The sequence below is a fragment of the Rousettus aegyptiacus genome, unplaced genomic scaffold (genome assembly GCF_014176215.1).
Source record: "Rousettus aegyptiacus isolate mRouAeg1 unplaced genomic scaffold, mRouAeg1.p scaffold_m13_p_7, whole genome shotgun sequence".
Lineage (NCBI taxonomy): Eukaryota > Metazoa > Chordata > Mammalia > Chiroptera > Pteropodidae > Rousettus > Rousettus aegyptiacus.
In genome coordinates, this window is record NW_023416310.1 from 89,137,087 (window position 1) to 89,149,202 (window position 12,116).

The window sequence follows — 12,116 nt, forward strand, 5'->3', positions numbered from 1 at the left end:
CAGAAGTTTGATTTGACTTTGAATTCTTCCAAGTATATGTGGTTCTCCAGGAAGGGGATAGAATTATTCACATAGTCACAGACGCCTAGAACTAAAACGCCTGAGTCACTGCACAGGGACCATTACAAATACAGATCATAAAGAATTAGAATAACAGTATATCCAACCATATGTTTTAGAACTTTTTATGATAGGACACAGAATGTTATAACAGCAGAACTCCAGCGTGTCAGATCTGAAGGGGCTCTTAGAGGTCACCCAGTCCAGTTTTTTAACCTTTCCAGGAGGGTGTTCACCTGGGGGATGAGGGACAAGCCTGTGGGCAGAGTCTTAGGCCTCTACCCTTGCTTCTAATAGTGCAGCTCTGCTTCCAATCTCTTTATAGATTGTGCTTCCAGGTACAATTTCATTAGGAAAAAAGAGATTCTGCCCCTGAAAGCAACAGAGAGTTTTGAAATCACTGATCCATTCTAGCTCTCCCCATGGCCACCACCAACACACACATGTCATTACAGATGAAGAAAGAGGTCCATAGGGCTTTGGTGACTCCCTTGACCAAGGCCACACAGGGAAGAGTGACTTTAGATCCAGGTCTCCCAAGAGGTCAGCTTATTACACTGCCCATTGAACAAGCATCGGTGCGCATGCAGCCCTGAGCCACAGCCAGAGGAAACGCCTTCAGTGCCTTTAAGAGCTCATTTAGGGTCTAGCAGAGACCACAGGCCTGCACAGGCCAAAGACCCAGAGCCACATAAGTTGGAAGGGGCTTTGGAGCTCTTCTTATCTCTGCCAAGGGCAAATATTACCCTAGAGTAGCACACCTTTCACAGGTGGTCACCTAGACTGTGCTTAGATGTCACCGGTGATGGGGAGGGAGCTCTCCATATTCTGAGGTGACTCATACCAAAATTGTACTTGAAATCACTAACCAAGAAAACGAGCAAAGATCTCAGAGCACTGCTCCTCCCAGGTGTGCTCAGACTTTTAACAATGACGTGGATAAAGACATGGATGTTACAATCACCAAGTTTCTGAATGTCAGAATCAAGACTCTGAGAAGCTAGAGCAGTGAATTGAAACACGGGGTAAAGTGAATCACAATTCCACTGAAGTTCTACGGCATTTAGTTGCAGAAAATCAGCCTGGGGGTGATATGATAATATATCTGAGAGCTTTCATTACTCACAAACTCGTCAATAATAGTATGAGCCAGCAGTAGCTAAAAAGTAATAGTACTTGGTAATAGGTGTTGGAACTATATCACATACAATCTCGCCATTTACGTACCTTAATTTTATTCTCAAAATGGTATAGGAAGTAGAGAAACTGAGGATCAGAAAAGGTAAGCCACGCGCCCAAGGTCACACAGCCAGAACCTGCGTGTTGTGAACCATCTCTGCTCCCTTCCCCATCTATGAAATGGGTCTGGGAGTTACAAGGAGATGGAGTTTGTCACAGATATATCCTAAAAAGGTCCATTCGTGAACCCCCACACCTGTGCTTGCTCACACACATGCACACTCAAGCCCCACAGCTACCAATTTATTTACTCACATCATATGGATTCCGTCAAGCAGGCGCTCCCAACTAATGCACCCGTACGATTATTCGAAAATTACCTCCTAAGTACGTGTGTGTGCTCTCTTGCAAACATGCACGTTCACCCACACGCAGATCTCTCTCTGGCCTGGGGAGCCAAGAGCGTGAGGCCGCACCCCAGACAAGCGCCTGCTCGCAGCTTCCCAGAACAGCCCGTGGCTGGGCCGGCAAGCTCGGACTCGACCAGCGACCAGTGGCTTCCTGCTCTGCAGGGGCACAGGCTAGTCCTTTGCCGGAGGATTCAGGGGACCCCACCCACACCCCTACCTCAGGCTTTGATTCTGCCTTGGCTTTGAAAACTGTAATAACTAATAGTTATTGAGTGCTTTTCAGGCAGTGTGCTAAGCGCATTAATGATCTTAGTTAGCCTTCATAAAACCCCATGAAAGCTGTACTCTTAATAGCCCCATTTTATAGATGAAAAAACTAAGGTCTGGAGATGCTGAGTAACTAACCAACCCAAGGTGATACAGTTAGCAAGTGGTGGAGCCGGGGGCCTTGAACCCAAACAGCCAGATTCATAAGTGACCACAGCTTCTCCTTCTGGCAGCATGGTCGGGAGGAAAGAACCTGGCTCTACTTCTCACCATGTGATTTTGGGCAAACCCCTTCCTTTCTTTCTTTAAGACGATTTTCTAGCTTTAAAAAGCAATAGATGATCACTAAAATTTCTTTCAGCTTTCATTCCGTCATTGCTTTTCCTAAGTCCAGATACTTCCATTTTTCAACTAGTATTTATGTACTAGGCACTGATCCAGGCATGGGAAGGCATTCATGAATAACACACACAAGGCTCCTGCCTTTGCGGAGCCCAGTGTCCAGTGCAGGAGATAGTCATCGGGCAAATAAACAAGAACATACCATATGGTGATAAGTGCCATGGAGAGAATGGGGTGACGTGATAAAGAAGGGTGTTAGGAAGGATACTACGTCAATCTGGGGGTTAGGAGGTAACATTTGAGCTGAGAACTAGATGACAAGAAAGAGCTAGATATGTGAGAATCTTAAGTCGAGGGAAATATCAAGTGCAAAGGCCCTGAGGCAGATTCCAGTTAGGTTTGTCTGTAATGGGGAACGGTCCCTACAGCTTGCTAAATAATGGGAAGAGTGCTGGGAGGTGTGACTGGAGAAGGTGGCTGGGCCCAGGTGGTGTGGGGTGTTCTAGGACATGGTAAGGAGTTTGGATTTTAATCTAAATGCTATGGGAAGCCACTGGAAAATCTTAAGCAGGAAAGTGATGCGAATTGACTTACATCTTCATAAGATGTTTCGAAGCAGTGTTTCTAGGTGGTGTAAGCCGGAAGAGTGGCTCGGGGAGCCCCATGTGCCTTTGTACCTTGCAAACCTGTTCACGTGCCCAGACCTGGTGCTAGAAAACAGTATCCAGACACAGGTCCTTCCTCGGCAAACCAGTCACTGGGTCTGCAGGTCCTACAGCTTGAACACAGCCATGGGCACCAAACCCCCACCCAAGGGTGCATTCTCATTGCATCTTATCCTCCTCCAGAGAGACTCCGCCCCAGCTCCCTTCCTACAGTTAGTTCATCTTAACGGCTCGCGCTCTGCAAGCTGCCCGTGCAGCTGCTGAGCGGTGGTGTGTCTTGTCGGGGCCTGCCTGCCACGGCTGCTGACCTGGTGAACAGGAAGTTTTCCACAGAGCGGGGCAGGTGACGCTGGAAGGCTGCTTGTACTCTGGGCTCGCTGGGCTGTGCACAGAGCGAGTGGACCTGGGACTGGGGTAAGGACTCATTTCCCCCTGGGACTTCAACTTCAAAAGCAATGCGATCCTGGGGTGATTGGGGTCCGAGTGACTGAAGGGTCCCCTCCTGCTTGCAGGAGACTGTGTCAGGGACTCAGTGAGTATGGCTTGTGCCTCAGGCTGGCTCCACTAAGGTGCAGTGGTAAGGAAGGGGTAAGGTGCAGTGGGGAGGAGGGGTGGGGGAACAGATGACACTTTTCTGTCACTGGCTTTTGGACCTAAGTGTAGCATCTGCTTCCATCATGTCCCCTCTTTCCTGAGGTACCTGGGCTTAGGGCACCACTAACAAAATCTCATGTGAGGGTGGTAGGGAGGCCAGAAGGATGGGGCTTATTCAAATTCTTTTCTGTCACAGGCTTTCAGATCCCATGTCAGGCAGCCTTTTCCATTCCTGCCCCCATCCTGCCCCCCATGTTGGGATGCCACCTGCACGGTCTTAAAGGACCTGCATTCAGTTCCCTCAGGACTCAGGAAAGACAAGGATCCAAGCCTCAGCTTTCCCTGCTTGCTCTGCAAGTTTAACTCTTCCTCGCCTTTGAAGAGCAAGGCAACTGGAAAAACAGGTCTTGCCTGTTTCATCCAGGAATGCTTGGCACATCTGGCTGGCAGCCACGCAGCTCCTTGGAGTCAAGACTCCCATGAGCAGGCCAGGCACCAACTTCTAGGAGACCTAGTTGGGCAACCGTCTCTGCCCTCCTCCTTGCTCCATCCCGTCCTTGGGCCCTGATGAGTCTCATGTTTTGACCCAGGCTGGAGCTCAGGGACAAGCCCTATGGGATCCCGTGGGAAACAGCAAGGGAGAGAATGGGAACTGTGGAAGGTCATAGAGGAGCAAAGCATTAGGTTAGCTCAACGATTCCCAGGGACTAGTTCTCGCCTGGCCACCCGCCATCTGACTCGGGGCAAGAAAGACCCTTCCGCGCTCTGGGGCTCTATTCCCACCTGTGCATGAGGAGCAGGATCAGACCTCCGTCATCTCTAAGGTCCGTGTCAGCTCTGGCATTCCAGGAGTAAAGGAGTTTTCTATGTTTGGGGTTACAAGGTGAGTCAGAGTCAGGCCCTGTCCACAGGAACCTGTGGTGGGACAGGTGTAGGTAAGGCTGGGTGGGGTAAGGCAAGCAGCCCTGGTGTGTGACACAAGGAGCTCCAGATCTAATTCTTGCTTTGCCTCCGTCTAGCTGCAAGGCCCTGGGCAGATTCCGCCCCTCCCTGCCTCATAGAAACTTAGTTTTCTATTACTAATAATAGCTGATAGTACTTTAAAACTTACTATGTGCCAGGTATCCTGCTAGGGCATTTACTTTGTTATTTTTCCTAATTTTCACAACAATCCGCTGAGGTAAAATGCTTATTCCCACTCCACAGAAGAGAAGATCAAGACCCACAGAGGTTGAGTACCCTACCCAGAAAGTCACCCAGCTAGTCAGTGGTGGAGCCAAGGCTGACAGCCAAGAAGCCTGATGCCAGGCCTGCGACCTTGGTCACTTCGCTTTTCTGTAGCCCCTGCATGTGCACTCAGCTCAGTTTGGCTGGAGCTCAGCCCTGATGGAGGGATCTTGTGGGAAGTACTTAGAGCCAGGTTGCTAAGTTTGGTTAACTGGTTGGAACTATTTCAGCATCAGTGGGGGCCACTGAAGGTTTTAAGAGAAAAGCAGTGAAATGGTCAGAACTGTGTTGTATCTGCCAGGTACCTTCAAGAGGGCATTTAAACTAGTCAGTTATCTTTCAAACGCAGGGTGTCTAAACCTCAGCACTATTGATATTTGGGGCTGGATCATTCTTTGTTTTAGGGGAGCCGCCCTGTGCATTGTAGGATGTTTAGCAGCATCCCTGACATCTACCACTAGATGCCAGTAGCAATGACCCCCCTCCCCCCACCCACCCCCAAGAGTAGGGATAGTCGAAAGTATCTTCAGACATGGCCGATGTCCCATACAGGGAAAATCTCCCCCAGTTAGGAACTACAGCAGTAGGAACCAGTTCCTTCCTAACTTGTACACTTTCTTTTTTTTGCTCAGGGTTTCAGTTTTTTCCACCATGATTATTGCCTCATTGGGTTTTGTCGTTTTCTTGCTCCATTGTACAACCTGCGAGAAGCCCCTAGAAGGGATCATCTCCTCATCTGCCTGGCACTTCACACATCCCCTTTATAATGCGACCATCTATGAAAACTCTGCTCCCAAGACGTACGTGGAGAGCTCTGTGAAAATGGGCATCTACCTCGCCGATCCCCAGTGGGCAGTGAGGTACCGGATCATCTCTGGAGATGTGGCCAATGTATTTAAAACTGAGGAGTACGTGGTGGGCAACTTCTGCTTTCTGAGAATCAGGACAAAGAGCAGCAACACGGCCCTTCTGAACAGGGAGGTGCAAGATAGCTACACCCTCATCGTCCAAGCCACGGACAAGACCCTGGAGTTTGAAGCTCTGACTCGCGTGGTGGTGCACATCCTGGACCAGAATGACCTGAAGCCTCTCTTCTCCCCACCTTCATACCGAGTAACCATCTCTGAGGACATGCCTCTCAAGAGCCCCATCTGCCAGGTGACTGCCACGGATGCTGATCTGGGCCAGAATGCCGAGTTCTACTATGCCTTTAACACAAGGTCAGAGATATTTGCCATTCATCCCACCAGTGGTGTGGTCACCTTGGCTGGGAAGCTAAACGTCACCTGGCGAGGGAAATATGAGCTCCAGGTGCTGGCTGTGGACCGCATGCGGAAAATCTCAGAGGGCAACGGGTTTGGCAATTTGGCCGCGCTCGTCATCCTTGTAGAGCCGGCCTTCAGGAAGCCCCTGGCCATCACCTCGGTGGCAGTGGCCCCACCAGACAGCAGTGAGAGTGCCACCTATGCCACTGTACTGGTGGACGCAAACGGCTCGGGTGCTGAAGTGGACTCACTGGAAATTGTTGATGGTGACTCTGGAAAGTACTTCAAAGCCATCAAGTCTTACGCTCGGAGCAGCGAGTTCAGTTTGGTGTCCGTCAAAGACATCGACTGGCTGGAGCACCTTCATGGATTCAACCTCAGCCTGCGGGCCAGGAGTGGGAGCAGGCCTTCCTTTTATTCCCAGATCAGGGGCTTTCACCTACCCCCTTCCAAACTGACTTCCCTCGAATTTGAAAAGGCCGTTTACAGAGTGCGGCTTAGTGAATTTTCCCCTCCTGGCAGCCGAGTGGTGATGGTGAAAGTAACCCGAGCCCTCCCCAACTTGCAGTATGTTCTAAAGCCATCCTCGGGGAGTGCAGGGTTTAAACTTAATGCTCGCTCTGGGCTCATCACCACCACAAAACTCATGGACTTCCACGACCGAGCCCACTACCAGTTACACATCAGAACCTCGCCAGGCCTGGCCTCCACCACCGTGGTCATTGACATCGTGGACTGTAACAACCATGCCCCCATCTTCAACAGGTCTTCCTATGATGGCATCTTTGATGAGAACATCCCTCCGGGCACCAGTGTTTTGACTGTTACCGCCACAGACCGGGATCGTGGAGAGAATGGATACATCACCTATTCCATCGCACGCCCAAAAGACGTGCCCTTTTCTATCGACCCTTACCTGGGGACCATCTCCACCACCAAACCCATGGACTATGAGCTCATGAGAAGAATTTTTACCTTCCAGGTACGGGCATCAGATTGGGGATCCCCATTTCGCCAGGAAAAGGAAGTGTCTGTTTCTCTCAGGCTCAATAACTTGAATGACAACAAACCTATGTTTGAACAAGTCAACTGTACTGGGTCTATCCGTGAAGACTGGCCAGTAGAAAAATCAATAATGACTGTGTCAGCTATAGATGTGGATGAGCTTCAGAACCTGAAATATGAGTTCGTGTCAGGCAATGAACTAGAGTATTTTGATCTAAATCATTTCTCCGGGGTGATATCCCTCAAACGCTCTTTTATGAATCACACTACTGATCAACTCATCAATTATTCCCTGAAAATTACAGCCTCAGACGGGAAATACTATGCTTCCCCCACAACTTTGAATCTTACTATAGTGAAGGACCCTCGTTTCGAGGTTCCTATAACATGTGATAAAACAGAGGTACTGACACATTTCACAAAGACCATCCTCCACTCTGTTGGGGTTCTGAACCCGGACTCCACTAATGAGGACTTCACTTCCTTAAGTGCATATCAGGTCAATCATCACACCCCTCATTTTGAGGACCACTTCCCACAGTCCATTGACATCCTTGAGCGTGTTCCTCTCAACACCTCCCTGGCCCACCTGGCAGCCACTGACCCTGATACTGGCTTTAATGGCAAACTGGTCTATGTGATTGCAGATGGCAATGAGGAGGGCTGCTTTGACATTGAGCTGGAGACAGGGCTGCTCACTGTAGCTGCCCCCTTGGACTATGAAACCACCAGCTTCTACATCCTCAACATGACAGTGTATGACCTGGGCACTCCCCAGAAGTCCTCCTGGAAGCTGCTGACAGTGAATGTGAAAGACTGGAATGACAATGCACCCATATTCCCTCCTGGTGGGTACCAGATAACCATCTCGGAGGACACAGAAGTTGGAACCACAATTGCAGAGCTAAAAGCAAAAGATGCTGACTCGGATGACAATGGGAGGGTTCACTACACCCTGTTAAGCCCCACAAAGAAGTTCTCCCTCCACCCCCTCACTGGGGAACTAGTTGTCATAGGACACCTGGACCGGGAATCAGAAGCTCAGTATATATTCAAGGTGGAGGCCAGGGATCAGCCCAGGAAGGGCCACCAACTCTTCTCTGTCACTGACCTGACCATCACATTGGAAGATGTCAATGACAACTCTCCCCAGTGCATCACAGAACTCAGTAGCCTGAAGGTCCCAGAGGACTTGCCCCTAGGAACTATTCTAACATTTCTGGATGCCTTTGATCCTGACCTGGGTCCTGCGGGAGAAGTTCGATATGTCCTGTTGGATGACGCCCATGGGACCTTCCGGGTGGACTTGATGACCGGCGCACTCAGTCTGGAGAAAGAGCTGGACTTTGAGAAGCAGACTGGGTACAATCTGAGCCTGTGGGCCAGTGACAGTTGGAAGCCCCTGTCCCGCAGGACCCTCTGCCACATGGAGGTGATAGTCTTGGATGTGAATGAAAATCTCCACCCTCCCCACTTTGCCTCCTTTGTGCACCAGGGCCAGGTGCAGGAGAACAGTCCCCCGGGAACCCAGGTGATGGTAGTGGCTGCCCACGATGATGATAGTGGCTTGGATGGGGAGCTCCAGTACTTCTTGAGGGCTGGCACCAGTCTCACAGCCTTTAGCATCAACCAAGACACAGGTACTAGGAGCTGGGTAGGATGGGAGTCCCAGGTGCTGGGAGAGGATGGGCTTAAGGGAAATCAGGGACTGTCATGAAAAAAGTCAGACTGCAGGCTGAAAAGAAAAGGAATAAATGGGGACTCTCCTTCCTGTCACTTTTATTTTTGTCATACTAGGGATATGCATACATATATGCATGTGTGTATATATCCATTTAAGTCAAATCAACCATATCACTAGCATCTGTGTATATGTATATACACACACACATATAACATATATATATACACACATATACATATATATACATATATACATATATACATACAAACATATTACATATATTTGCTTATAAAAGTAATACACTATGGTTAGAAATTTTTCTATATATAATTTAAAAATGAGTGCTTCTCTGTGACCCATCTCCACAGATATATTTATTTACAATTTGGTCTATAATCTTCTAAATTTTTCTTCTTTGTATCTGATATATTACCACTGTTCATGTTATTACTATGAAAACACACAATTGACACTAATTCTTAAACTTATTTTTTCACATACCATACCCCCAGGATATCTTACATGTCAGTACATATAAATCTTTGTCATTCCTTTTTAATAGCTACATTTTATTCTACATATAGGTGTAACATCCTTGTTCATATACTTTTACTCACATTTATTAGTCTCTATAGGAAAAACTCTTAAATGTAGCTGCTGGGTCAAAGAATAATGCATGTTTTCAATGTTAATAGATATTTCAAATTGCCCTCCAAGAAAGTAGAACCAACTTACTTATTCCTTTCAAGCTTCATAGAAAATAAGTACAATTCTGCAAACACTTACTGAGCATCCTCTATTCATGAGGTCCTGCCTATTTTAGCAGAGGAAAAACTCTGAGAGGTTTTGAGGATATGAATTTCCCATGTTTAACTCAGCAGCTCCCACACCATAGTGCCACAAATTACCTATTAATATCCTTTCCAGAGTACAGTATGGAGAGTGTTAGGTAGGGTGATTTCTAACACTACTTTGAGCTCTGAAATATTTTGAGTTTGGTGATTAACTGTCCCTAGGACTGATTCAGACTCTGACACCCCTGGACCGAGAATTTGCGTCCTGCTACTGGCTGACCGTGTTGGCAGTGGATCGGGGTTCCATACCCCTCTCCGCCGTAACTGAAGTCTACATTGAGGTTACGGATGTCAATGACAACCCACCCCGGATGTCCAGACCCGTGTTTTACCCCTCCATCCGGGAGGATGCACCCTTGCACACCTCTGTGCTCCAGCTGGATGCCTGGGATCTGGACTCCAGCTCCAAAGAGAAGCTGACCTTCAACATCACCAGTGGGAACCATATGGGATTCTTTGTTATTCACCCTCTCACAGGTAAGGATCTCAGAAATCTGGAGGAATAGGATTCTCTACAACAGTGCTTCTCAAAGTGTGGTCTCAGACCAGTGTCATCGACAATTACCTATGAACTTATTCGAAATTCATATTTTCAGGGCCCACCTTAAATCTACTAAATCATAACTCAGGGTACAGCCCAGAACTCTGTATTTTAACAAACTATCCAGGTGATTCTGATGGGCGCTAGGTTTGAGAACCACTGCCTTACAAACTCCATCTCCAAGGGGGAAATAATGCATACCAACTTTTTTTCCTTGGGGCCCAGGGATGCTAGCAGGTTGCCTGGTGGTCAAGCTGGAACTATTATAGACCTCAAAAGTGCTCCCAACATTTAATCATTTAGAAAATAATTTTTGAGTTGTTGCCGACATTTAAAAACTAGAAAATACCACAAAACATTTCCAATTTCTAATTGTTCTTTAAAACGAAACAGAAGATCTGGCTCCACTGAGTCCCCGTTCCCACAGGGCCACAATTGCCGGGAGGCAACACAGCTCCCTACTAGGCACATGTCCCCTGGTCTCCACAGTCCCCTCATTTCCTATTGGATTATTGCCAAACTCCTTCCCGAATTTATGCTACCTGCCTGCCTCCTATTGGTGTTGGAATTTGAAAGCCAGTCCTCAGTGCTGTGTATACTTCTCCGAGGCCCCACCTTCCTCTTGGAGGATGAACATCAACCCTATTGCAGAGAAGGTTAACATACTCTTCTCTGAAACCATAATCCTATCCTCCAGCTCCAACAACTCACTGTTGGAATGCTAGAACCCTGGCGAGATTGGAGGAACAGGAAGGAAGGAAAGCTAGTGGGCAATTCCTCACCTATAAGACAAAAGGAACTCAGGAAAAGCATGAGCCTAGGGGTCTTGGGGCAGACAGTGGGCGAGGGATACCAGTGTCTACTTGCACAGTGATATTTGTTTGGAACCTTCCCTGTTAACCTTTGACACAGGGAGTGAATTAGTCTTCCTAGAAGGATGCTTTCACTCAGTAAAACAGGCCTAACTAGCTCTCTACCTGGGTCCACCCTGTCCCTCCCTTTTCAGAGGAGGAAAGAGATCTCTCACCTAAGGCAAATATTAGCTCCTCAATGTCTTCCAAATCTCTATTGTGTTTACTGTCAACAGTTCCCTGGCATTGGGTTTGGCAAAATGCCCCAGAGGGCAGAGAAGTTCTTAGTCTTCCTGCAGTTGAGGAGAACTTTTAAGCAGCATAAACATCTAAAAGTAAAATAATCAATCAGCAATGAGCCCCCAGCCCCATTATATTGCTCCACTTCCGTACTTGGATACCGTGAATAATATTCCTATGCCCTTAAGATAGAGCCAGATCCTGCTGAGTCCACAAACTTGTGCCTGGCCCCTGTTGACCTTCCTGGCTTCCTCTTGCCTCTCTCACCCTGCCGTTCTCTGGTTCCAGCCACATGGCCTGCTTCAGTCCATGCTCTCTCCTGGCGCTGGGCCTTTGCATATGCTGTTCCTCCTGCCTGGAGTCTCCTCTCTCTTTCTGTCTGGCTAACTCCTGCTCTTATCTCAGATCCCAGCCCAGCTGCTCTTGTATTGAGAAGTTTTTTTCCTAACACTATAATAAATCTCCCAGCACCATCTACCTTTTTAAACAACACTTATCACATAGAATATTATATTCATTTGTGTGATTATTGCATCAATTATCTATGTCCTTCACTAGATTTCAAAGACTTTCTGGAAAAGAAACCTTGATTGTTTTTCCCCACGAATATCTTCAGCGCCTGGAACACAATAGAACCTCGATAAATAATAGGGAAATGAATGAATGAATCTCTGCCAGCACTCACAATCTTTTGTGAAGCCCAAGATTCATTCACTGATTCGGCTAACGTTTAAATCTGTCTGCCCTTACCAAGCATTTAAATTGTGTGCTATGGAGGTATGTGAAGATAAATACAACACAATTTCAGGCCTTAAGGAACTGAGTCCCTTAGAAGCATACGAAATATAAGAAACTATAGAGCCGAATATAAGAAACTATAGAACCAGTGCAAAAGAGCACATGGTTAAATTTGCGTAGATGCGATGCTGTGG

General features: G+C 47.6%; 1 protein-coding gene across 2 annotated transcripts in view; it reads left to right on the top strand.

The window, feature by feature from the left end:
* FAT2 (FAT atypical cadherin 2) overlaps positions 1-12,116 on the top strand; it is a 70,631-nt gene that overhangs the window by 14,850 nt on the left and 43,665 nt on the right. Inside the window, exons 1-3 of one of the 2 annotated variants that reach the window (XM_016118752.2) lie at positions 2,416-3,337; positions 5,377-8,654; positions 9,715-10,029. In XM_016118752.2, the coding sequence (XP_015974238.2) occupies positions 5,396-8,654; positions 9,715-10,029 (3,574 nt within the window). In that variant the 5' untranslated portion in view covers positions 2,416-3,337; positions 5,377-5,395. Of the gene's footprint in view, positions 1-2,415; positions 3,338-5,376; positions 8,655-9,714; positions 10,030-12,116 lie in introns of those variants that run through there. The other variant, XM_016118750.2, reaches the window with a different exon arrangement.